Source organism: Castanea sativa, chromosome 12 (assembly GCF_040712315.1).
Source record: "Castanea sativa cultivar Marrone di Chiusa Pesio chromosome 12, ASM4071231v1".
NCBI classification, from domain to species: domain Eukaryota; kingdom Viridiplantae; phylum Streptophyta; class Magnoliopsida; order Fagales; family Fagaceae; genus Castanea; species Castanea sativa.
In genome coordinates this window covers 24,385,396-24,412,912 of record NC_134024.1, presented here as the reverse complement: position 1 = coordinate 24,412,912, position 27,517 = coordinate 24,385,396, and the positions used below count along the sequence as shown (strand labels likewise).

Here is a 27,517-nt window from a genome sequence, read left to right as displayed (position 1 = left end):
ACACTCCCTTCATTTCTACAAGATTAGGTGAAACAAAATGAGTATTCGTACTACTAAGTTACAGTACTCCCGCAATGGTATAGGGGTTGAGATTGAAGTAATCACACATTTTTTTCATCATCATTCATAGTAGGATAATTGTGGCAAAGTACATGATACTAACATTATTGTTTCACGTGAAGTGATTGTCCGTTATTCACAACTTACTAGTTTAACAAATTATAGAAATTCACTATCATTAATTGATTTTTTATAGGCATTCATTAATTGAATATTATATAATAATATCATAGATGTAATTATTAATAACTTATTCCATGGTAAAGATCTTAATTTTTAGTTCAATTAACACATTTTAGTATAAATATTTATTTTTATAAAAAGACTTCATAAAACCGGAGCTATATAATAATATTATAAATGTAATCGTTGAGTACTTATCCTTCTGTCAAAAATTTTGTAGTTAAATAGCATATCTTAAAGAAAAAACAAAGGGGAAAAAAAAAGACTAAACATTTAAGTAAGCCTGCCATTTAATTTCCTTGTGTGCTTCTTCTCTTTGGCATCGGCATATCAACATCTATCTCTACAATTATATTCTTTAATTTTAATACCATTAATTGAAAGAATAAAATTTGATTACAAACTTAATTGTAGCTTAAAGCTACAACTTTCTTTAAAAAATTTAACAATGCTACATATTTTGAAATTTAAGTGTTGTACTTGTATTGCTTATTCATTATGCTTTTAAAACACATGTCAAAATTTGTATTAATCAAATATTATTTACTATATAATTTACAAACATATTTTTTTATGCATAATTTTAGAGTATAAAAACTTGCAATTTACACAATTGGTTGATGATATATATATATATATATATATATATATTGATTTTTGATTTTTTAAAAATTTTGCAAATATTGAGAATATATAAAAAATATATATATAATTTTGACAAAATTCATATCCAATAAAATAATATTGAGTAAATTTGTAGTCGTATACTATAACTAATTTTGTAACCGAACTTTGTTCCAATTGAAATATATACTTAGGCACAATCCACCTCTCTCGAATACAACGTAACAGATAGTGGAATAGCAGAAATTCCTCCTAGAATTTACGAAATCCTACGCAAGCTTCTGTTTGTGGTGCCAGAAGAACAGGAAAGAAAAGATGTTAAGGCAATCTGACCTAATTAGAGACTAGACAACAAGATTTCAAGAAAACCGCAGAGACGACCAGAAGGGTGGGTTTTTTTTTTTTTTTTTTTCTGCAGCTTATTTTGTTTTTTTTGTTTTTTTGTTTTTTGTTTAGATACAGCTGTCAAAGTCTTAACATGTTCTGGGTACAACTGTAATTTTATAAGTAAAACAGTTTGGTCGATTAAAGGCTGTAAACTCTAAAGCTTTGATATTCCAATTCGAACAGTGAGTTGTCCCTCTTGGTGATAGAGATTCCAAGCATGAGTCCCTGTAAAAATCATAACAATATAAAATTATTATGAGTTCCTTTCAGCCTTGTAAATTCAAGGTGGTGAAAAGGCATTGGCCTAATTACGATTGCATTAGAAGACAATAGCCTATCATCCCATTAAGATCCAACGGGAATTGAAGGCTTATGCAGATACCATGCCCATCAAACTCCCAGATGATCTGTGCCTCTGCAGGACAGCTTCAAATTTAAATGTCGCATCAGTAGGGTTAAAGCCCTATCAAACTTAAATGGACAGAGTCCCATGTAAAGAGAGAAAGGAAGGACTACCCACCACCTGCTAGGCCTGTCACCGCTAGGCTGAGGGGTTTTGTTTTGATAATTTGATAATTGAGTGAAAATGAATTTGAACTCTAAATGTTGCGATGCCAGTTGAGCTACAAGGCTCAAGGCTGAACTAACAAGTACGGGAGCTTGCTACAAGGCTAAATAAGCCTAAATTAATTAGTCTTACATGATGGGGAAAAAATTATTCCTTTATCGTTTGAATTATACAAGGCACATTTTCTTTTGGTCTGATGACATGTGCCATCTATATCATTACAAGAATACAATAGCCAGGTAGGCTTATGGCCCAAAAATGAAAATGAAGAAGATGCTACAAATGTAGTGATCAAGATTACAACACAAGTGAGGGAGCATCTCGTACTTGCTTGAATGTAATTCATCTCTTCAGCTTTTAGGACATAAATCCTGGCTTTGGCATTGTTCAAGAAAAACATTACAATTGTTCATTGTGCGCGCATCAAGGAGACCATGATTCCACAGCTTGATCATAAATAATCTCCAACATCTGTCAAGCCATAAGTAAATACTTCAGAACTGATTTTTCCATCATAAATGTAATATTTCAACTTATTACACGATAGTATAAAAGCAGAATCTGATTAGAGTTAAAGCATCTAAATTACAGAAGCTGAAGTCTAGGGCACATATGAACATTCATAAAAAAAATTGTAGTATGAGGTAAACTTAGTAACAAACTAACTTGTCCCCTTTCTTATTTGGGGAAACAGGGGAGAAGATTTAGAGTGAAGATGAAATTCAAGCGAGAGCCAAAAGCACAGACAGATATAGGAAGATACGAGAGAGAGAGAAAGAGAGAGAGAGAAACACTTTCAAAGATCAGCCACATGTACTATTCATCCCTATTATACTAGAATGAATAGAGGTCTGTATAATATTTTAATATACAAACTCAGAAGATCTGAAAGAGAGATGTTGCCCTAGACTGTCTAGGGAAACATCCCTCTGATATTATAATGTGGCCAATATGAGAGAGAGAACATTAAAGGATATAAAAAGGTATGAGAGAGAGAAACACCATCAAACATCCCTATTATACTATTCATCCTAAAATATATATATATATATATATATATATATATATATATATATATATATATATATATATATATATTAAAGCAATTTCCATGGTATATGCCTGATAAATCTTTTTTTTTTATATAAGTAAAAAAGTGTTGGTTCAATTGGGAACAGCCCGGATGGCCATGTTGAGTGTGTGACGCACCGGCTAAATGTTAAATGATAATAATTAAATCTAATTTTTGCCATGGGGTCTGCTTTCAATCTTATTTTGTTGGGAACATTTCACCCTCAAGTTGAAAATTGATGTGAAGATCTCATCCAGCCATGGCATATTGATAGTCTTTGTTTTGTTTTTGGACTCGCAAGTACTTTGATGCTATCAAAACTCATTGAAGGGCCAGAACATAGTCCAATACCAAAATGAAGTAACCTGGAAGCCTGTTCTTTTTAAAAAGAAAAATAATTTTACTCAAAAGAGAAAATAGATCAAGTACACAATACTAGTAGTGGCCACTCGTAATCAATTACAAACTCAAGCTCAATAGGTCTGGAGAGTCTAAAAAAGAAGATGAGGGGATGTTGCCCTAGACAGTCATCTACTCGTATACAGACCTCAACATCATTTGCTTCAGTACATGATTCAACCTTTCAACACCGTCAAAGATCTTACTGCTTCTCTTTAACCAAATGGTACACCACACACAATGGAGTAGCCTTTTAAATCGTCAAAAGTAACCTAAAGCTGTGTTATAAGAAAATTCATCAAAGATATTGACTGCGCAAATTTGTGATTATATATATATATATATATATATATATATATATATATATATATTAGTAGAGAGTAAGAGAAGATTTATAGAGAAGGTGAAATGGAACACATACAAAGGAGCAGAATTAGTGAGAAACAAGAAACTAGAGAGAACATTTGAGGGGGTTCAAGATATGGAAAGATATACAAGAAAGTAAAAATTATGAACAGAAGAGTAAGAACAGGACAATCACTTGGTGAGAGTATGTAAAAATGCAAGAGAGGGAATGGGATGCAATGATAATGGAGTTGGAGAGGAGTGAGGCCATGAGGGTGAGAAGAGAGCAAACAAAAGCTCTTCTAAATAATCATATTTTAGTAAAATTTTCACTAATGATGTATGAAAGTTGAGAAACAATCCCCCTCATAGGCTTTATAGAACATGGGTAGCCAGGAGAATATTTGAACATCTGGATCTATTTAGTAACATATCAAGACCAAAATCCCCACTTAAAAATTATAGAAAATTCCATTCTCAAAAAAAAAAATGAAAAACAAAATCCACAACAACATTTATCCCTAACATATCTAAACCAAAACAAAATTATCTAAACCTTGTTTTGGCCTGTTTGATTACATCAAAAACCCTAGTTTCTATCACACATTTATCACAATCAAAGACAATAACAATAACAACAAAGCCTTAGTCCCAAATTTTTTTAGGTCAGCTATGGATTTTTATCAAGATTAGTCAAGGGCAGTCACATGTATTATTTTCCTCCATTCTATTCTATCCAAAGATCTCAATCAAAGACAAGCCCAACTTTTATTAAATAAGGTAATTTACTGCAAGTGCATATAATGTTCATTTGGCAACCAAATAATTGACATGATGACAAGAAACATGTGTTGTTGTCTGTGTAGCAAAGGGCAAAAGCATATCAATTTGTTATGAGGCACAAAGTGTTTGGAGGACCAATAATTTTATAAAAGAAATAACCTAACAAAAATTAACAAACCCAGTTCAGAATTTCAGTCCCTATGCATTTATCAATTTCCATTTATGAGCAAATAGATGGCTCCTTTTGAAGATTTCCACAGAATTTTTAAATTAGAAAGCGACAGTCTATGAATTGCCAAATTAGATGCAGAAATAAACTTCTGAATTTGACTGTATTATAATGGTCCAACCAGAACATAATGCTGGGAGGGAAACAAAACCAAGATTATGAATCAAGAAAGTAATGAGAGAGAGAGAGAGAGAGAGAGTCAAGATTTGCCTCTAAGGCAGATTCACAAAGAATGCAATCCTACTGAAAATTAGGCAATTTCCCATGAAGGGAAACCTGAGCTAGGAAGCATGGACATGGCTGGATAGAAGGCCCAAACATGCCAAACCATACAAATTCTTCACAAGAGTCCCAACACTGGCAAACTTGCAGATTGTGATTAAACCACAAGCAGGTAAGTTGTAACTTGTAAGTGAAAGTTTGACCACAAAATGCAAAATCTGTAAATTTGGACAAAACCTAACGATATAATTTTAATCCAAACTTCAGGTTGTCAAATCTAGCAACTAAAAGTTCATGAACTAATTAATATTCTTTTTCTTTTTCTTTTTCTTTTTCTAATTAATATTAGTTCTTTGATTACCTATCAAAAAATATGAACTAAATCGTAATAGGACCAAACCACTAAGGGATTAATTCAAATTAGTTAATTCCATACTGTACTGGCTGATATGGCCAGAATTTCTAGTTCCAACCAACAATCTAATATACTTACCCCATCTAAGATGTACCGGTCAAAATTATGAACTGTTTCAGCCAGTAAACTCAATTCCAGCCAAGACAACATTTCTTCTGCTTCTCAGTTCACACTCCTTTTTTCTCTTAATTGTTATTCTTCTTCTTATTGACAAGTACTCAGTTCCTCAGTTCTTATGCTCATCAGTTCTTTTTTCTTTTTCAAATTCGTCACCTATCAATCACATTAAGTCTTCTCTCTCTTCCCCCTGTCTTGCTTTTTGTCTTCCCTAAGTCTTATTTTTGTAGTTTTGTTCAAGATGCCATGTCTTAGTCTTTTTATGGTTTTTCTATTTTGTTCTTTACTTTTCTTTATCAAGTTTTTTTTTTTTTTTGCTCCAACAATCATGTCTTGTCTACACATGGGCATCCATTCTTTGACGTGATTTTCTTTCTGATATTGGTTTATTTATTTTTCTGACATGATGGTGAAAATATATATATATATATATATATATATATATATATATATATATTGATTATGGTAAGCCCAAAATAGTACACTAGTATTAACCGATATTTTGTTTCTCAGATCAAAACCAAAATGGTCTCCAGTACAGTATTGACAACGGTGGATTAATTGCAATTCTCCTTTTTTTTCTTTTTCTTTTTTTGGGAAAGGGGGTGGAGGGGAGGAATGGAATTGAATAAAAAGGAAAATAAAAGAAAATTATCCTTCCTTTCTATTCCATTCTCCTATAAACTCCCAAAAGAAGTGTTACTGGACACAGCTAATCTGTTTTGTAGATCCTTTTCTGCCTTGCTGCAAAGCATCTGAGGGGGGAAGGGGGGAGAAAAAGCAGAAGCAGCAAAGTACCATCACCATAAGATGAAAAACCTAGGTCTTAACTTTTAGATGTTCCCACCTCAAATGAGTCCTAAGCATAGCCCCTCCCCCCTTCCCCCTTTGCCCCTCCCTCCCTATATCTATCACAGGCAGCTGAGGCCCAGTACAAATAGGTTCTGTAATATGACTCCTATTAGTATTAGTAACCCTTGATTTACAATCTCAGTGAGTCAACACCAACATTATATATAACACTCACATAAAGTCCTTTTTCTTCCATACTCTCCTTGAATGGAGCTTAGTTTTACCTTCATGCACTTCTTTGTCCCTCCCTGTTTTTCTTGACCATTGTAATTTGGGTTACTAATTTCAGCCACTATAGTACATTTCCAGTGTACTTGGGTTGGCTATTCTTTAATAAAAAGTTCTTACGTTATTTGTCAAAAAAAAAAACACTCACATTCTTGCACAAAAATTTATAACTCATCCTAACAGCTCACAAGCTACCTGAAATCTTTTTATGAAAATTTTTCCTTTATCATAAAAGAGTGTATTGAGTAAACTAAAACTTAGGTTCAAATTTTATTGATCAAAAAGAAATTAAAGACTGAAGTTAATATATATGATGTATATACACACACAAATACATAGCATGTGTACACCTGCCAACTTCTCAATGTGAAAAAGGGCAAGTTCACCAGAAGTATGTAGCATAAACTTAAAGGGATGAACTGCATTGTACATGACCACAGTTTAGAATCAAAGAAGAACAGCTTACTTGATCAATGCGGAGTTATGGACAAGGTCAGGTCCATGCAATCTTGAAAAGGCCTCACATGCCCAAGGAATATGCCCATCTGCTAGCACCCTGACATTACCAAAGACATGATCGTTCAAAGCAAAAACCTCAAATGAATAATGGTAATAGTGAGACAAACTGGGATAAGATCCCCTCCCATTGAATTCTTCCATTCCCTCTAATTCTTCTATTCCCTCCATGTGTCACACATCCAGCTAAAAATGGGAGGAAATTGGAGGATTCAGAGGGGATCCTTTCCCAAACCATCATGCACTATGATCAAATGTGCTATGAAGAGGACTGCCATAAGATCACACAAAATCCAACAAGCAAATCCAACAAGCACTCTAGTGATGCATATACCAGCTTTAATTTGCATCCTATTGAAAATGACTTATGGAATTTTTTCCATAAAAATGTTGTCTTGAAAATAGGTTGTATTCATGATTCGCATGAGACACCAATATGAATCAGTGATCCCACACCAAACATGGGGAATCCCGAAAGGAGCACCTGTTGGGCCAGCCAGAAATGACATGATAGCCAAGGATAGCTAAATTTTAAAACACTATGCAAGGGGTTGGCTAACCATAGAAGCAGGCTAGCTCTGACTAGTACAATTAGTTTCAAAAAACCTTCTTCTTTTTTTGGGTGGGGCGTAAGCAAGCAAAAAAAATTTATGTTGTTAAATTTTACAAAATATCAAAACTAATTCTAAATTTTTTTTTTCTTTTTAAAAAGCCACAATTAGTGCATGCTTTTTTCATAAAGAATTCAAATAAATTACTTCAGTGGTTTGACAATGAGCATATAACTCAAATTGGTTCAAAGTTGAACTGCTCTTTTCTTTTCTTTTTAGAATTGATTCAAAACCAAAATGAACCAATGCTGTAGGCCAAACACCCCTGATATGGCACTAGTGACTTCATTCAGTTTGGCTGATTCAAACAACTACAGAAAATATTACCCTTTTGGGAAGTTTAGAGAGACATGGAATTTATTCCCACAATGGGAGAAAATACCTAGTGAAGAAACAAAAATAAGAAATTCAAAGGAAAGTGGATAGAGTATATTACCGTTGCTTCCTCACAAACGAGTTCCACATATGCATCATTAGCTTCTCGTCCTTGGTCACATCAACAAAATCATCAAGCATCTGCAGCATGCTAGAGTGTATCAATGCAATCTAATCCTCTGAGCCACTAACATGGAGAAATAAATGTTCTGTTATCTGAGATAATAGAACATCTTCCAGTAACAGATGGTCAAAGGTGCTTATTAAACTGGAGGAACCCATATTACCCAACCTGAGGCCCAACTATGTCCAGAAAACCAACCATCAACTCAAGGATAACTGGAACAAGCAATTCTTTTTATCTTTGTAATTTCCCTTAAAAGGAAGAACCACTAATTGGAAGCCAATATGTACAAACAGTATGCAACTTGTTACAATCACTAACAATTAACTTTTGAAAACCATTCCAGAACATATGGTTGAGACATCTGAAAAGTCACGGTCAATTTTCCAGTTGGTTGGCATGCAAGCTGGTGGTACTTTTTTTTTTTTCTTTTTTTTTTAATATTTCATGTATAAGCCAAAAAACACTTTTAGGTACTGAGCCTTGAAATGACAATGTATATTTTTTTAAGTTTTATTTTAACTGTTTCTTTTCTTTGATTTCACTCACTATCACTGATTTTGTGCATTGCAGGTCCTAGAATCAGATCAATCAGGTCCTAAAATTATGAGCCTGGCCAATTGATACCTCTTGAAGGCTACTAAATGCCTCAACTAGATATCAACTATTCTCTTACCTAAAATTTTAACCTTCATTGCCTCGGCCAGCCATTTTCTATCTTGTTAGGTGCAGCTAGAGCTTTGTTGTTCAAACAAAACAAACAATTGCAAATTTAAAAATAAAAATAAAAACAAATGTACTAGTCTTGAAATCATTAAGTGTACCCTTCGATCTTCAAAATCTGCAACGTCATCATCAACTTCATCCTCACTATCCCGTTCTGAAAATACTTGCTCCGGTGCCATTGGCTTCAACCACAAGATAACATCTATTTTCAGATATTTTGATGCATGTATTTGAGTAAAAAGTATCAAAACAAAAATGAAATTAAATAATAAGAAGTTAGTTAAATCACTACAGAAGCTGCAATGGCCTTGATAAAAATCATGCTAACAGCAGCAGATAAGATATTAAATTCACCACCAAGTACCCCTCATTACTATAAAAACAAATAGGTCATAAAGTTTGTTCATAAACATATAATCTTAAAACAACTAAACAAATCCAAACTGAAACTGTAGGACTTGGCAATTTTATACTCGCCTGAAAATATTCATTGCTTTCTTGATCTTCCCAAAAAATTTTAGCTTTGATTTTCATCTCCCATCTTATTATCAACTATAACAAATTAGTTGTCCTTACTAAGTATTATAATTTTTCATTATAGGGTTCCTCAATGATTCTCGCCCAACAATTGGAAGTATAATTCATTTTTCACCATAAAACCAGAAACTATATTTACTATGGCTCATTTGGTAGGAGGGCTTAAAACCGCACTTTTTCAGAATACTGCTTTTTAGAACTGCACTTTTTTCTAGGAACAATGTTTTCAAACATCCCATAAAAAGCTGCACCATACGAGAACATTTCTCCTCTCCATCCTCAATATCAAAACATCCCAAACCACCCCATCATTAATGACAAACCTAGAGATGCAGTATGCCACCCTCACAACCTAGTAAAACCATCACTTCTTCCGTCCCCTATATAGTATATACCAATTCTACAAGCACACTTTTTGCTCTTGCTCAAATTCTCAAACCTGAAACTGTCTCAAAGCAAATAAGAACAAACTCTAGATGTCAAACTGACCCAGGTCCGCCCCACAGAAAATTAAGGTACCATCAACAAACAGGTGCCAGATCATAATCACTTCCACACCACCAATGCCACCCACTTGAAAGCCTGACCGCACACCTCACTCTGTAGCTCTTGTAGCCATCCTTCTAAACTCGAAGAGGCCAATACAAAAAGAAAAGGGGATGGTAAACCCCCCATCTTACCTATCAAAAAAAAAATCTCCGTCTTAGTCCTCCAAAGACTGCTGAAGAAACCCAAGGAACTCCATTTGACAAGAATAGAGATCCCGACCATATAAACGCAACAGTAGATCCAACTTCTTTTCACCCAAAGCCCAGGAATTTCAAAATGCTCTTGAAAAATCCCCAACTAACATGCTTATAAGTTATTAGGCTTCTAAAATCCAGCTTACATAAATTCTTGGAACACCTAATTATAATCTAAACCCAAGTTTTATCGCCTGTCAGAATTAGACATCTTACACAGAACTATCTTCAGCACATTGACCAAGAACTTGGCCAATAGCTCATTGACAATACCCACTAAATGCATATATTTTTAAGTCCCTGACATATGAAGCTCATAGTTTGAAAAGAATGAGTAAAGAAGTACGTTCATAGAAGCATGGACCCACACAATACTCTCGATGGGAATGCCTTACTCTACCCTCAAGCCATTTCTCTCAAGAATTACATTTGACTTCTCTAGGTGCACCTCCCTCTTCCATACTAAAGGCCCCCAAAACAACTAACAACATTATTCCCAATCAGCCAACTATTAATCCCACTAGAAATAATACTAAAAACCCTCTATCCTTAAAATGATGTTACCATCTTTCATGGATTTAGCACCAAAAGCCAATGCTAGAATCATTTATCACTTTCAATAAAGTTGATCAATTTCAATCAATAACCTGTTAATGTACCCCATGTGCTTGAAAATTTCATGCCATTGCAGATCAGTACCTCTTCAGAGGCATTTAATGTCCTCATCTATTAATATAACTCAAAACTCTAGTCCTTTACCATGAATTGAACTTAAAGTACATTAAAATGTTTGGACGTGCCATGGGCAGTGAAGCTGTCTACTTTGCCTACCATGCCAAATTAGGATCTCTCCACCAGAATAAAATTTATTAAAAAAAAATTGTTGAATGCAGATACTAGAATGCTTCAAGAAATGAAACCTGAATCATAATAATGCACTAGTTTATTACAAGTGCTAAGAAAATAAAAGCTCAAAGACGTCTAACTGCCCAATAAAATAGTGAATTTGTCTGTTACACACTTCAACAAGACGACATGAAAATTCCAGTACCTATCAATTTGAACGTAAGCTACTACAGCAGACAATTGCAAAACATAAAGGATATATCCAATAATTCTAAAAGCCTGGAAACAATTAAGATATTAGGAACAAAGATCATCATTCATATATGAAAATCACTTGTCACCTGAGCTCTATGTGAGTGAAAGAACTGTCGCTTCCGCAAGAGGGCACAGCTGAAAAAAAAAATAATAATAATAATTATTATAACTGTTAGAACTATGGTTAAGTGATTAAACTCACCATTTCCTAACAATTTAAACTTTTATAACAATTAGTAATTTAACATGGTATCAAAGCATGAGATCCTGAGTTCGATACTTGTCTCTTCCACTCTACCCTCCCATTTAAATTCTCATGTGTTGGGTCTCACCTATTAAAAGGTAATTTCAGCCCACACGTGAGGGGGAGTGTTCGAAATATTTGGTTAAATAATTAAATTTATCATATCCTAATAGCTTAAACTTTTGGGACAATCAGTAATTTAACATGATATCAGAGCAGGAGATCCTAAGTTTGATCCCTATCTTCACTTTACCTCCCATTTAAAATGTTAAATTCCCACTTGTTGAGCTTCCACTTATTAAGATGAAGTTTAGGCCCACAAATGAGGGAGAGTGTTAGAATTATGGTTAAGTGATTAAACTCACCATTTTCTAACAGCTTAAGCTTTTGGGACAATCAGTAATTTAACAATAACATTCGAATTTGCTGTGGAATCAAATATGTATTCATATTTTATATCAAGCTAATTGATGAAAATTAAATTTATTAATAAAGTAATTTATATTAGATAGTCTGATTCAGACAATCCAAATCTTCTAGATGCTGTCACTAATAGATAAGTGTTGGATTTAGTCATCTGATGTAGTCCAAAATCCAATTCCCTATTGGTTATAGTTATTTTAAAATATCCTAGGGGGATTCTCGGGCTTGGAACTGAATTTTACCACCCTTACTTATTTCTTTCAAAGTTATTTTCTAGCATCCGAAGGTTTCTCCTTTTGAAGATAGATTGACTTGTTTGAGCAAATGGCAAGGCATGCAACTAAAGAAGTATGTTAACTTGGGAAGTTCTAAGGTCCTGAAACTAGGCAAGTCAATGGGCCTCAGAGCAAGGTATGCCATTGCGAATGCCTTGGAGATAAAAGTTGTCTACCTCTGTATAATCTTTTTATATTTCTAGCAAATAAGAAGCTAACATGGTTTTTCGTAAATGACTGGCTTTGCATTTTCAACAATTATACTTGCTTAAAGAGAGAACAAGGAAGGTAATAGAGATTATTGATGATTTGTCCAACTTGATATAAGTACTCAGCCTAGCTCTTATCAGCTACAGCTTCTCAGATTGATGGTTCACTGACATGATATCAAGCACTAGTTTTCTGTGAGATCTTTCATTCAAATTTGTTATTTCTTGGTTTTATGTAATTTCTTTTGCTTTTTCTGATTGGTCGCTGTACACAACTTGGCACTCTCTACCCCATTCTTATTAGGGGAGGAGTTCCCGTTTAAACTAAATCTAATTGGTGATAAAATCATATGTTGTGCATGGCTAGAAAGCACGGAGACATTTGGGCTGCTGTGTCTGTGTCCGACATGTATTGGACACAGGGTATGATGAGATATGGCCAGGATGTATTTAGGTTTTTGAATTTGTTATAGTTTTATCCATTATTTTTCTTAAATTGATATATGTTTAACAATATATGAAAAATAAATGTTAACATACGTATCCCCACCATGTTGTGTCCTAATTTTTCAAAAATTGTCGTGTCATTGTGTCATAACCGTGTCCATGTCTGTGCTTCCTAGGTCAATGGAAAGATAAATTATTACACAAAAAAATGAGTTGTATATATATTTTCTTCGGCCCTCTTATTACTCATACATTATATAGAAAGTGATGGTTACAAAAGGACATGTAACATTCTCAAAACGGACAGCTGGTTGGGACACCTCAAGACTAGGAAACTACCTAGAAACTTTTAACTCTTCTAGAAGAGTATAAGTCACACATCACAAGGGTACAACCTATATTAGAATCTTTCTATTTTCTAACTATGTGTAAATTTACAAGGCCCATAGGTTTGGATGGGGGCCCAGGAGGGCTTTAGAATGTTAAACCAGAACTACATTATTGGCCCACTTACTATCAGCTTAAGCATTTGGCATTTATGGTTCCCACGCATATACTATTAATAAAGCCAAAACTCAAGTGGTTGTCCCCCACCCCAAAGAAAAAAAGATTTCTCATTTAGCCTTACTAGTAAAATAGCAATTTATATCTTAAAAATTTGGCAAATCATCACCCAATTTTCTATATTAATTTGACCACCTTCTACGTTATAGCTTAAGTCATCAATAAAGAAGTTTAAAAAGAGCCTAGTACATACAAAATGATAAGTCTTAAATAAAATGAACATGAAATGTTTGTTATAAGTAATAAAATTTTATTGAAGAAAATGGACATGAAATATTGTAAGTGACATCAAAGTGTTTAGTACAATACATTGCCTAAACCTTTTCGCTAATGAACGTATTGATAGTCTAATCAAAAGTAAGACGTTGGGTATTCTGCAGCAAGTTGGATATTGAAAAGGCCTGTTATCATGTGAATTGGGAGGCCCTTCTATACTTGTTGGGGAGTATGGGTTTGGTGATAGATGGCAACAGTGGATACATACCTGTATTTTTTCCACAGTACAATTCTCGGTTTTGATTAATGAATCTCCAACTGGTTTTTTTAAAAGTAACTCGAGGGATTCAAGGCAAAGGGACCCATTATCCCCCATGCTCTTCCTTTTGATGATGGAGGCATTTCGGAGGATGATTAGGAGAATGGAAGGGCTGTCTTCATTAGAGGTTTTAGGGACAATGGTGTAGGTGTGACAGGTTATGCAATTCCCACTTGGTTGCAGAAGACACAATACTGTTTTGTGATGCTGCTGAGCAGATCCTTAATATCGGGATGTTATTGATTTGCTTTGAAGCGGTACTGGTTAAGGGTTAATGTGAGCAAGATTGAGATGGTCCCAGTTGGGGTGGTTCATAATGTTTATGCCTTGGTGGATCTTTTGGGTTGTAAAGTAGGGGGGCTGCCTATGTCTTATCTTGGGATGCCCCTGGGGCCTCTTACAAGTCAACTTCTATTTGGAATCCTATATTGGAGAAGTTTGAAAAAAGGTTGGCAGGGAGGAAGAAAATTTACCTCTCCAAAGGTGGTTGGCTGACTTTGCTTGAGACTTAAGAGCATGCTTTTGAGCCTCCCAACTTATTATTTATCTTTATTCACTACACCCAATAGTGCGGCTAACATGATTGAAAAGATACAAAGGGATTTCTTGTGGTATGGTATGGGAGATGAGTTCAAGATTCATTTCGTGGGTTGGGATAAGGTGTGTGCCCCTATTGCTAATGGTGGGTTAGGAATCAGAAAGCTTACTTCTTTTAACAAAGTATTATTGGGGAAATGGTTGTGACGGTTTGGGGTTGAGGAGAATAGGTTTTGGAAGCATGTAGTAGCCTTGAAATTTGGGGAAGAAAAGAGAGGTGGGGGGGAATTGGAGTTCAATGTTGGGTAGTGGTTCTCATTGTTGCAGTCCATGGAGGAGTATAAGGATGGGTAGGGATTCAGTCAGTTTGTTCGGTTTGAGGTGGGAGTAGGGAGTTGAATCCTGTTTTGGCATGATCGTTGGTGCGGTGACCAAACTCTCAAAGTGGCTTTTCCGGTCTTGTTTAATAATGCTTCTGATAAGGAAGCTTCAGTGGAGGCTTTGTTGGGAAGGCGGAATATGGATCCTTAACTATTTCACACACACACACACACACATCTTTTTTTTTTTTTAACTAGAACCCACGTGCCCAAGCAACAATATGGATCTTCAATTATTTCATAGTCTCAACTTGCCACTGCCAACCATGTAGGACCTACTGCAGATCTTGATTGTTGCCTGATACTTTTTGAATATATCAAAGCTCTATCAAAATGAACCTACTACATCCATAGGGAATCCAAGAACCTTTGAAAAAATGACAACATGCTAGAGAGAGAGGACTGGAAAACATACTTTCTAGGATCAGAACGTTCAATAGATAATTTTCTTGTCTTTGCAAAAGCTAGCATGGTAGAGGGTGCAAGATTGCTCCCTGGTATTGATTGAACACAATCGGGATCAGCATATGATTGTGGTGTAGCACTCGAAACCCCTGCAACATTAAAAGCAGAATGAAACCAATTATAAACACTCTGCAGCACCAACACTAGCATTCTGCAAATCATTCCCACCTGAGAAATGAGCCTTATCACCTTTGCTAGAATGAGCATCTGAAACAAAATGTTCATTGTCCATTATTAAAATCCATTGGAGCATGTGCAAAAAAAGGGATACTACTTGAAACAAATAATCCACTGCAAGATTCCTTCTCAGGATCAACATATCTAAATTCACAGTGAAAATTCATTTAATAAATCCACTCTCTCATAGACTTTACAAAAAATATGATTTCATAGTAACATGAAACAATTAGTTTGCGCCACCTTTTCAAAAAATGTCACTCAACAAGTGTTACACAAGAATAGATAATTTATCAACAATTCAGTCCTACTTTTATATATTTTGGTAACAAAGAATGGTAGGGCAACTGAAAGAGGTCATTTCACAATTTGCCAGTCAACTCCAGGAAGTCATTTCACAAAAATGAAATTTGCAGGCTGCAGATTACATTTTAGCAGAAAATATTTGTCCCTCCCACCCCTAGGCAGCATTGTTGGGATGAAAATCAGGAAGCTCATCGGTGGAGTTTCATTGGTTATAGGCACTCAGGGTTTGAGCACACTGATCATTGAGAATGTACCTATGAGAGGGTAGAATGTGAATGGATTGAAAGTGCAAATAGTGGATTTCTCTCCCATTGAGAGGGTAGAATGTGACTAAATTGAAACTTATTTGTAAGATTTCTTTTTTTAATGAAAACTTGTAATTTTTTTATTTTAGTCAACCACAATTTCTTGGATAAATACTAATATGAGTTGAGCAAGCACTCATTATTATTTTATTTTTATTTTTAAAATATTTTCCATATTATGGAAATTGATCAAAAGGCCACCTTACAACTACTATTTGAATAGTTATTACATAACTGAGTATGAGATCTATTCTGGGGTTAACCATGTCTGTGTTGGGGCTCGAAAGAGGCTGCCACACTCTCACTGGAACTCCACACTCAGGTCACCTGCTTTATCATATAGGGTCAGTGATTCGTTGCAGACAAGTCATGCACTAGCATTATGGTGAGTTCATACACCAACACTACATTCATTAGCTTTCTCCAGCACAATGTTTCTTTTCCTTTTTTTTCCACCCATTGTTAGGCATTACATGTTTGTCGGGAGAGCAGGTTTGTAATATTTTTCCAGACCCAAGGAATAGATGCTTTGAATCCTGTGATATCTGCCATCCTCTAGAGATTGTGAAAGAAATAAACGAAACAACTTTTTGAAAGATGGATAGCAGGAAAATCCATCTCTCCAGTTGGGGCCTCCGTAACAGCACTCTATAGGTTGACTCAGAAGTATGCTGGTTCCCCGCCACCCCCCCCCCCTCCAGCGGCTAATTTAAGTATGTTGTAAAATAATTCAGAGTATTTAGTTTTAGCTAAAACAATGATTCCATTCATCTTGTTTTGATTCCTTGGCATCTCCTTTCCAATAAACAAGGAGTTGAGGGTAAGGATGTGGGTTCAATCCCTTATGAATGAATGAGTTGTGTGTGCCTATCAAAAAATTACAGTGATTCCATTCATCTTGTTTTGATTCCATAGCATCTCCTTTCCAATAAACAAGGGGTGGAGGGGAAGGATATGGGTTCAATCCCTTATGAATGAATGAGTTGTGTTTTCCTATCAAAATATTTTTTTTTAATAGAGTAAATTACGCTATGTACAAACCTATTAAAAAAAATAGAATATAAAAAATTTATAAAAAAAAATCATAGATTAACTCAATTTGTTGATATAGATACAAGAAAAGAATGCATACCGTCAGCCTTGTCTTGAAGTTCACAGACTCCTGACGGCAATTCTGACTCTAAGACGAGCGGGTGTACATGCTTTGCATTTTGAACCAGGTTCTTAGGTCTTCTGCGTCTAAGAGGTTTTGAGCTGTATAGAAATGAGCCTCCACACTTATTTTGAAGCATTAATATATATATTAACGTAAATGGCACACAACAAAGGAAATTTATTGGTGCATACAAGGGAAAAAGAGTAAATGACTTACCAAAAGGAGAACGTTTGTTGCTTAGGATCAACACCATCCGCAACAGCCTGAAGAGAAACAAATTTGGATATAAATTCCGCACAGTAATAACTATGAGGGATTTCATATTTTACGTGTACATACTAAAATTTCATAGATTTTCTTAACTCTTGCAAGAATAAAGATATGGAAGATTCTTATTATCGTGCACTCTATGATTGAGCCAAGTAGATGTCCTCTCCTTTTCTCTTTTTACTTCATTTTTCTTTCCTGTAATAAAAGTTGTCTTACACACAGTTGTTGTGCCAAGTGGATGCCCCCTCCTTTTTTTCTTTACCTTTTATTTTTCTTTTTTCTTTTTTCTTTTCCCATGTGGTGCACAATAAGTACGTCAAAATTATTAATTTTTCTCTAAATGAAACTCTGTAGTCAAAGTTTCAGGAAATTTAAAAATATTACTACAATTAAAATTCTAGAACCAAAGTTTTTAGAAATTTAAATTAAGTTTCATTATTTATTATAAATTATTCAAATCATTTACTGTATTTTTTTTTGTTTAAATAATAAAAGGTGTCTTCCACGTTATACTTGCACTACGTGGATCAATCTAAGAAATTCATTTCGTATGAGCTACTTTTGTCATGTGGTACACTGACATAGTTCACTCTAAACAAAACTTTATTAATAAAAAATTCAAGAAATCTTAAATATTTCTTCAATTAAAACTCAATTACAAAAAGTTTCAAAAAAAATTAAAATGTTTTGTTATTTATTTTGTACTATAATAACAGATTATTATAAAAATATGTTACACAAGTCAAATCTCATGAAAAATCGTAATCAGAAGTTGAAACTTGAGTTCTAGGAACGCAGGCTCAACAAACTTAACCAATTACAATTTTTCAACCAAAATGAAGTATCAATCCAATGCAACTTTTCCATTTTAGCACAATGTAACTTCTTATGCTAACAAAACAGATATTAAAGTTTCTCCCATTTTCTCATGCTTCAAGCATAACTGAAGCAGCATGTTCAATATCATTTGATTGTAATCATGTGTTAAGTACTGACCACACATCTAATATAGTTCACAAGCATGCATTGTTCACAATGCCATTTTCTCTTGCATATCTTATTTGCAGAGAAACACTTTTATTAAGTCATTATTCTTTTTTATTAATGGTATGTTACACATGCACCCAATGGGTTTTGAAACCATGACCTTGCCTCCATCCATTCATAAGGGAGAAGGCAATGCCTTTCTCAGAAATTCCACCATCTGCTGTTGTAACAACACCGAACTACTAGAAGAACAAGAATTAAAAATAAAAAGTACAGGACCGGTGAAAACCCAATTCCAGCTTTGGATCAATTATTCAACCAACAGTTCAACTAATGTACACAAACAAAGAACTTCACCTAAAGTGCTACATGGGCAATCTTGACTGAATCCACATCATATGGGTTTATCATATATCACACATGAACAAGAAATAGCCAAACAGAGGGATGAATCAAAACTGGGTTTCAATACAACACGCACATATAAATTATATATAACATATATATTATACATGCCTGCAGATACATATATACATACATATACAACCCAATAATGCAAGACTGTAAAAACTTTACGGAGGAGAATGAAGAATCAAACCCAAAGTAATTTTCAGGGCGAAATTGTTCTCACCTCAGATCTCCAGGTATCAGTTTTCACAGACACATTTACAGCCTGATACTCTTCAGTCACCTATATAATACACCCATGCTTTAGTAGTTATGCTTCGCCAAAGCTTAATATCAGAATCACACAAGATTTTTGAAGATTACCAACCCAAAACTCAAAGTTGAAGAGATCATGTGATGAAGACAAGTGATATCTTAGACCCTATAGAAAAAGGTTAAAAACTTATAAGCATCATTGTGAAAACATACTATCTGTTCATTTCATATGACAAGAACTATAAATATAAAGGAAAATAAATCAGAAAAAAGTTTCACCTTAAAGCTAGCACATTTTACCAAGCAGAATGGGCAAGAAAAGTCCTCAGTAACTGCAAGACAGAATTAACCAGGTTATAGTTCACAAATAATACCATGTGTTAAAGACAAAAAAAAGAAGAAGAAGACACGTAAAAAAATATTAGGAAGGATATTTTTATAATAAAAAAAGGGGAAAGAAAAAAAAAATTTGGGGGGGGGGGGGGTGTTGGAGGGGGTGGTTTCCCAGAGAACCAGTCATCATTAATCATAAGCACCTACATCTATTATTTTTGTTTGGGAGAGCTTATTTGCATTACTTAGTGGGCTTTAAAAAGATATAAGCTAGGCAAAGGAACGGCTGCAGCTAGAAAAAGTAAAGCTCTAATAAATTGTACATTACCCAAATAAACTGAACTAACTAAAAATAAGTTCCTGCAAATGTACCCCATATCCGACAAGTAAATGAAAGCATAAAATAAAAATGCTTCTCACTTTTATGAAGCTCAAACAGGTAAATTTCACCCAAAACCAAAATATGATAATGAAGTCAAAAAGAATTACTGAAAATGTATGCTAACCCCACAAATGAATACGAAGGTGGACCATACATATAAAGCTGACAACAATCAAGAGAATCATAGAATTCAGGGGTGTTTTTGAAGCACCAAGAGTACCTTGATTTACCTTCATGTTTTCTGCAAAGCCATGAACTCCCCCCCACCCACACACAAAGAAAAAATTCTTTTTTCTCTGATGATATGCCCACACCACTTTGGAAAATGATAAACAGATCTCTATATTCTATCATATGCTAGCCACATCAAACAAGCACACACCAACTTCTCATAAAAGGAGGAAATAGTGCAAATATATCCAATAAGCTGCACATGATGGCCTTGGAAGCTACCCAGATATTTTTAGAGGCATCATAGCTCTAGATAATATAAATTTTGTTTACAAATCACAAACATGTATGCACTTATGTGCATATTCATGGATACGTATGTGCCTATGCATGTGTTTGTATGCATTTGCATATTAAGTTTAGCAAGAAACTCAGCCTTTTGATATCTTAGAGTTCCTTGCAGCACAGAAGTATGAGGAGAATTTAGTTCTTCTAACTAAAACCTCAGGTAAACTAAAGTACCACTTGTCCTAAAAGTGTAAATTGTTAGGAAATGATGAATTTAATCGTTAAACTATTAATAAGTGGGCCCAAACACATGGGTTAACAAAAGGAGGTAGAGTGGAAAGAAGTTTTGACCTCAAGACTACTTGCTCCGACACCATGATAAACTACCACTTGTCCCAAAACTTAAAACTATTACAAGATGGTGAATTTAATCATTTAACCAATTTTTTTTATAAGTGAATTTAATCATTTAACCATTATTCTAACAACTTCGATTTGTTGACTTATGGAACTATAAGTTCATAGAAATAATTTTTTTTTTTTTTAAATTCTGCATATAAAATACCAGACTGCATTTCCATTTAGCTTATACAAGTTAGTGGAAGCATGAAAACAAAAAATTTCTGCTTCCTTACATGGAAGCAAAGCCTAAAAAGGAACCCCCACTTAAATCTATATAAATTTTATGTCTGCTTGAGAGGGACATGTAAGCACATGCTTCGCTTGATTCACATTGCTAGCCCACTTCCTGATAGCTCAATATTTTTAAGAAATTGGAAAACCAGCAATACAAATAGCTTTCATAGACAATAGTTATACATCGCATGTTTATTAATAAACATAAGATTCCCAAAAAATATATAAATTGATAACATTTCAAATTTTGGAGGACTAGCATCAAATTAATCTTAATTCTCCACATAGTATGACTCACATTATGATTTACATATAATGGCAATACTTGAGTTAATGCAATGGTGCTACATCCATTGAGAACAGATTATGCACCCTCTGGTGCCAGTCTACCAATTCCATGCAAAGATTTTCATAAAACAGTACTATCCCTTTACATCCATCTCCTCGTCCATCAACATCTATCCACTTCCATCCCCCCATTATATTGTTCAAAAACCCATGTGCATTTGCCAACTAATAGAAAAAGTTGGTATATTAATACTCTAGATTGTCGTCAAGCTTATTTTCTCCAACATTGAAAGTTTCAATTTCTGCCTTGGGAGATTCCATTTCCTCTCTCCTTTTTACTCAAACCCTTTTCCTCCTCCTCAAATCCAGCATAGATAATTCTGCCAACATTATAATCTTCTGAACCCCAACATCATCAAACATCAAAGCTTGAAGCTTCCACATTGTAATTATTCCACCACTTATTTACCTTATCAGTGAAGCCCAATTCCTTCGACCACATGTTCTTGAATCTAAACAGACTTTTGCCCCTTCTCATGCTGCCACAATCTAGCAAAAGAGTTAAGTATTGGAATTGTACTGCATCTGGGAATTTTTCTTCCCATGACATTGAAACCAAGATCCTATCAATTTTAGAAAGAAAGGCATGCCATGATTACTACTCCAAGTAAAAGAGCCTCCATCAAGTGAATATCTAATAGTTCGTGCTCATTAAAGAAATCTGAGTAGTTATACATGGCAAAAGAGAAATTTTGAGAGCCCCTCCTTTCATTAGGGAACTGCACAACATTAAAGCCAGCCCCATACACCAGGCCACTTCGCATCTCCTCTAGCTCTTATCTCTTGATTTCTATCCTTCATGATTTTATGAATTTCAGCATGTTGTCAAAGCAATAATAAATAATCAATGCATCAACAAAGGTTCAGGAAGATGAAGAGAAAAGCCAATAAGCTCTAGCTCAAATAGCACCTTATTCCATTAAAAGGATGGGGTGAAGGGTGAAGTCATGGATTTAAGCCTCACTAGGGGTGTGTACATGTGTGTGTGTGTAGGTTCATGTGTTAATCACCCCTCCCCCCCCCCCCCCTCAACAACCCTTTCAACCAAAAAAAAAAAGGAAGAGTTGAAGAGTGGGGAAAAAGAAAAGCAAACATAAGAAAAGGGGACAAAAACCATTTACTTGTATAGATTAATCAGAATGAAAAAGGAAAAATAAATCTATATCACCTTCTGTCCTCTGCAGCTTATTGTTGTAGTACCGATAATTAAAAATGACATTTCCTGCCCTTAACCTGGATAACACACGCAGCCAAATTTTTTTTATTCATCCTTGTGGGAAAATAAAGAATATATTGGACCAATGTTGAATACAGTAACCAATAAGCATGCCAAATGCACAGATTCTAATTTTCACAATGAACAGCAATACACATAGTTGGCATAGGTGTAAAAATATTAAATTTAGTAACATTCAATTTGCACAAACAACCTAAACTTAAGAGTCACTAGAAAGGGACTTGAAGGGGGTAAGATTCATGCACATGCTAAGCACAAGACTCTACCACTCCTCCCGCACTACAGCCATCCAATAAAGAGAGACATGTGGGAAACTTGACAGGTACTACAAGAATGGTTGAGAAATTAGCAAAGATTGAATTATTTAGAATTACCCTTAATTCATTTACATCTAAAATTTGGATGATTTGTCACACTATGCACCCACCCACATTGACAGTGTGTTCTTTAATTCTCAATATGATAGTTATAGACATTAATCATATCACATAAAGTTACTAACAATAGCAGCTAATCCAATATAGGACATATGGGAATTCTATGTATTAATTAAACTGATAAAATAGGAGGAGAAGAAAAAAGGAAACAGTCCCCCCAAGATAGAGATCTTACACACATCATCTAAAATGTATCGTACCTATCCAAAAAAAAAAAACGTATCACACACATAGTCAGGATCAAGTTACACCTTTATTTTTTACCAATTGAAATATGGATTGATCCACTTGAGGCTTAATTTTTGACAATTTACTCTAAACATGTCACAGCATTCTTGAATCAATGTTTGTTTATGTTAATGGCACAGACAAAAATTATGTGTGCTATATGAATTCCAAGTAGTAAAATTAGGCAAGAGGGAGAGAGGAGTTATTTTTCAAAATACTGAAAAAAGGATTTCTAAATTTTTGGCATGTGAACAGCCATACCATGCAAATTTGGATAAAATACTGGTCAATTATTCTAGGAGACTATTAAGTTTTAACATAATCTTAAAAGGAAAAAATATATATGAGGATGATTACAGGGGCCATAATGACATAATTGTGTGTTTCTTTGGGGCGGGGGGGGGGGGGGGGGAGGAGGTTGTTGATCCCAGCAAGACTGTTAGGACCTTGTCAATTTTTCACATAAGATAGCAACTTTTTTTTGGTGAGTTGGTGAGTATAAAATTATAGGTCTTTATCACAATTTTAACACATTCAATATATAGAGATCCCCCATCTAAGAGATAAGAAAGTAAAAAATATGCATTAAATGACTCCATTTGAAAAATAATTAATATTATTTGGCTCATAAATTCAACAAAATTCTCCATTAAAATATAAGAAAAGACATAAAACAACATGCTCAACAAAATTCTCCATTATGCTTTGTTAATCATTTGAATGATATGCGTCTACATATGATCCCACTTTTGTAGGTGAAAATAGGAAAAATTGCATTAGCCTTGATAGGGCAACACTCACAATAGATTATCTAAAATACACGAGTGCTGCATATTTAATAATTATCAATATATGTGTCTATGTGTCTGTCTGTCTGAATATGTTTGAATATATAAATAAGAGAGGAATGAAGATTACCGAATAATATGAGACAACGATGAAGAAGGAATGTCACCACATATGTATGAATTATAAGGAGATTTCTCCTTGGCCCCCATCTCTTCTGCAGAAATGGTTACTTGGACCTGCTGCAATGTAGTCTTTGGAAACCCAAACAATAAAGAACATGACAGATATTATCAATAACAGTGATCTAGCACTCAAAAATAAATAAAATATAAACAAACAAAGAAAATACAGGGGGGGGGGGAAGAAAAATATACTCATTTGCTAGGAAGTACTTGCACGGATACAGACACAGGTATGGGTGTAGGTACAGTATGACAACATGGCAATTTTTGAAAAAGTAGGACATGGGTACGACAGGGATGCATATATTAATTAATTATTAAATATATTTTTATTTATATTTTTATATATGGTTAAGCATTTATTTTTCATATAATAATAAACAAATATCAATTTAAGAGAAATTATGAATATTTTATTTTTATATATATTATTAATCATTTATTTTTTTATCAAATTAGGAGTAATAATGGATAATAAAGCAAATTCATTACTATTAAAGGATATTAAAAAATTAGAATACTGAACAATATTATTATTCAGAGCATGAATGTTCTCTTTGTTTTGTAAAATAGTATTCGATTCCTCTTGTTCTCGTGTCCCAATTGTGTCCAGCATTTTTTAAGAAAAAATTTAAAATGGGACACCCATGCAGAAGTATCCAAAGAGTATCAAGTGTTTGACACGTGTCCAACATGGGTACAGCACCCCAAATGAAGCATCCGTGCTTCCTAAATCATTTGTCTCCAGTGAACAAGTAAACACTGAGGGCAGAAATTACCACTGTTTCAGAATTACAGGGAAGTTGAACTGAGATGCATTTGTCCTCATTCAAACAGCTCAACTGAGTAAAAGTGGAAGTAAACTTGTTAGACAATGACAATAGCATAAGGCATAGCTAGGCAAGTAATCAGTACATCTAATAATTCAATACCTTCGAGAAACAAGAATTCATGTTTACAGTTGTCATAATTTCAGCCCTCTGCCCCAAACTAAAGTTTGGAGAACTCTCCCATGACATATAAAGTGATTCCAATGGAATCTTGCCCCAAAAGCAGTATCCCCCACCAGTTGCTGTCAAGTAAAGATGAAACTAGATCATCAAAAAATAAAATCTTATGCCCAAGAAAAACTAATGTCGGTTCATACTCAATGTATCTTGGGGTGGAATACACACTTTCAATTAATTCAGATACTACAATACGGTATATAACGTTGGAACCCAATATTTCAAAAGTATGTTCATCAACCAATCTTTTTTTTTTTTATTGGTAACACACACCCAATGAGTCTTGAACCCTCCACCTTATTCTTACAAGGAAACAAGGAGGTGCCATTTGAGGTATAGCTCATTGGCATTCTTTGACCAATTTATTAATTTTTTCTAAGTTGTTTCTTTCTTTCCAAATGATTATCTCACTGTAGAGTACTTTAAATGTTATATATAACAAAAGCTTTTACTTTCTGGGTGATCCTAGGTTAAATATATAAGTTTGTCTCTAAATCTATAAGACTTGTCGGAGAAGTTATTAAAAAAGAGATCCAATGACTCATACACAGTGAAGCAATAGAAACAGCTAAGCTAAAACATGCACCCAATGGTTTTATATACAACAGAGTTAAGCAACTAAAGCGTATCTTACATGGTAAAAGATTGGTATCCAAAGAACCCTTCGACAAATTAGTTCCCAAAGGGATTTCAACTCCAACTGCAAGAAAATAAAAATGCCACCAATTTTGCAATGAGAATCAAACTTTTAAAATTGCTCCATATTGTTTAAATGAAAAAAAAAAATTAATAAAATCAATACCCCAGCTGACAAGCAAGATGGCAAGTGAGCCGGATTTGGCCTCTGGTGCCAGCTTATTAATCTCAGGAAGTATAAAATGAGCTTGAATTTGAGTACTCCCCTCGACTCCAGCAGAACTATCCAATACGCATCCTCGACTAAATCGGTACATGGGCGAATACTTTGTTGTGTAGTCAAAAGATGATGTTAATAAAAACAAACGCACGAAATTTGAACAGTTTAGAAGGTAAAACAAACTTCAAATTAGTGTCAATAAAAACTAGTAGAGTTAATTGATCAATTATTTAGCTTAGTCCAAAATATGCTGTCAATTTCTAAACTTTAGCTCGTGATCAATTTTAGTCCCTGAAATTTAAAGTGATTACTTTTAGTCCCTAAAAACCTTAAATAGTATGATGTTAGTCCCTAAGAAACTCAAAGTGATCGTTTTTATTCCCCAACGTGTCTAATGAGTGATGACGAATCAGTTTAACTAAAAGCGATCACTTTAAACTTCAAACTCAAGGGCTAAAATTGCTTGTGAGCTCAACTTTAAGCACCAATAATACTAAGCATTAGCTAAAAAAAGTGATCGTTTTTATTCCCCCTGACTTGTCTAGTGGAGTGATGACATGTCAATTTAACTAAAATGGCTGGTGAGCTCAACTTTTAAGCATCAACAATATTAAGCATTAGCTAAGAAAAATTAAGCTCATTGTATATTTGCGTTGTTACCTCAACATTAGAAACTAATCTGGCCAAAAAAATGCAAATAGGAGACAGATTCTGACTCTTTAAAACTTCATTCACAGTGGCCGATAGCGAAATCGTCATTTGTATTCTACATAGTTCAACCAACACAAAGAAACCAAAGCAAGGAAGTTAAAAGGTACCAAATTCAAAAAAGGAAATGAAAATTTTTTGAAAACTGGAAAAACGATTTACCTCCTCTTGTGTTTCGCCTGTATTTTGTAACGCAAACATCTCTGCAGAAACGAAGGCTAAACAAAAACAAAAACAAAAAAAAAGTGTTTTGAGTTAGAGAATTTTGGAGAGAGAGAGAGAATTTGAAAATTAGAGAAGCATTTACGTTTCGTATAGCGCGGCGTTGAAGAATGTTGTAGAGCTCAACGGGTTTGCAGTAAATTGAGAGGCTTTCTTCGGCTTCCATTTCTTCTTCGGCAGATAAACGCACACGAGAATCTTGGCGGCACATATTTTCTGATAAATTAATTAACAGCTGCAATTAGAATTGGCTTTTATATATATAGGAAAAAAAAAAAAAAGAGAGAGAGGTAATTAAGTCCCTAACTACCAGGACAGAAATAATAAAAAAGAGAAATTAAGAAGTGGGGTTGGAGAGTGAAGAAAGAACGATGAAGAAGAAAGAGAAGTATACATACATTTATGTGAAGAGGTGGAGCGGACAAAATAAGGAATGAATTGTTCCACCAATATCGTCTACTTCACGGCATGCCTCTTTTTAAAATCTTGTTCTTATCAAATGATACAACAACAACAACAACAACAAAATGATA

At 34.3% G+C, this 27,517-nt stretch overlaps 1 protein-coding gene across 5 annotated transcripts; it reads right to left on the bottom strand.

The window, feature by feature from the left end:
* Positions 1 to 1,808: 1,808 nt before the first annotated feature.
* LOC142619842 (polycomb group protein EMBRYONIC FLOWER 2) lies at positions 1,809 to 27,517 on the bottom strand. 5 transcript variants are annotated; one of them, XM_075793150.1, is made up of 22 exons: positions 27,383 to 27,517; positions 27,070 to 27,200; positions 26,925 to 26,980; positions 26,715 to 26,820; positions 26,001 to 26,160; positions 25,833 to 25,898; positions 25,124 to 25,263; positions 24,971 to 25,033; positions 24,139 to 24,260; positions 22,487 to 22,551; positions 19,440 to 19,492; positions 19,273 to 19,326; positions 19,129 to 19,188; positions 17,457 to 17,503; positions 17,217 to 17,338; positions 15,465 to 15,503; positions 15,247 to 15,385; positions 11,304 to 11,352; positions 8,935 to 9,018; positions 8,048 to 8,127; positions 6,951 to 7,040; positions 1,809 to 2,293 (listed from the first exon to the last, which is right to left on the bottom strand). In XM_075793150.1, the coding sequence occupies exons 2-22, from the start codon at positions 27,193 to 27,195 to the stop codon at positions 2,173 to 2,175; spliced, it is 1,842 nt and encodes a 613-aa protein (XP_075649265.1). In that variant the 5' UTR covers positions 27,196 to 27,200; positions 27,383 to 27,517; the 3' UTR covers positions 1,809 to 2,172. The 5 variants fall into 5 exon arrangements, with proteins under 5 accessions (XP_075649265.1, XP_075649268.1, XP_075649266.1 ...); XM_075793153.1 differs by having other exon boundaries at positions 15,486 to 15,503; XM_075793151.1 differs by having other exon boundaries at positions 27,070 to 27,219; positions 27,383 to 27,472.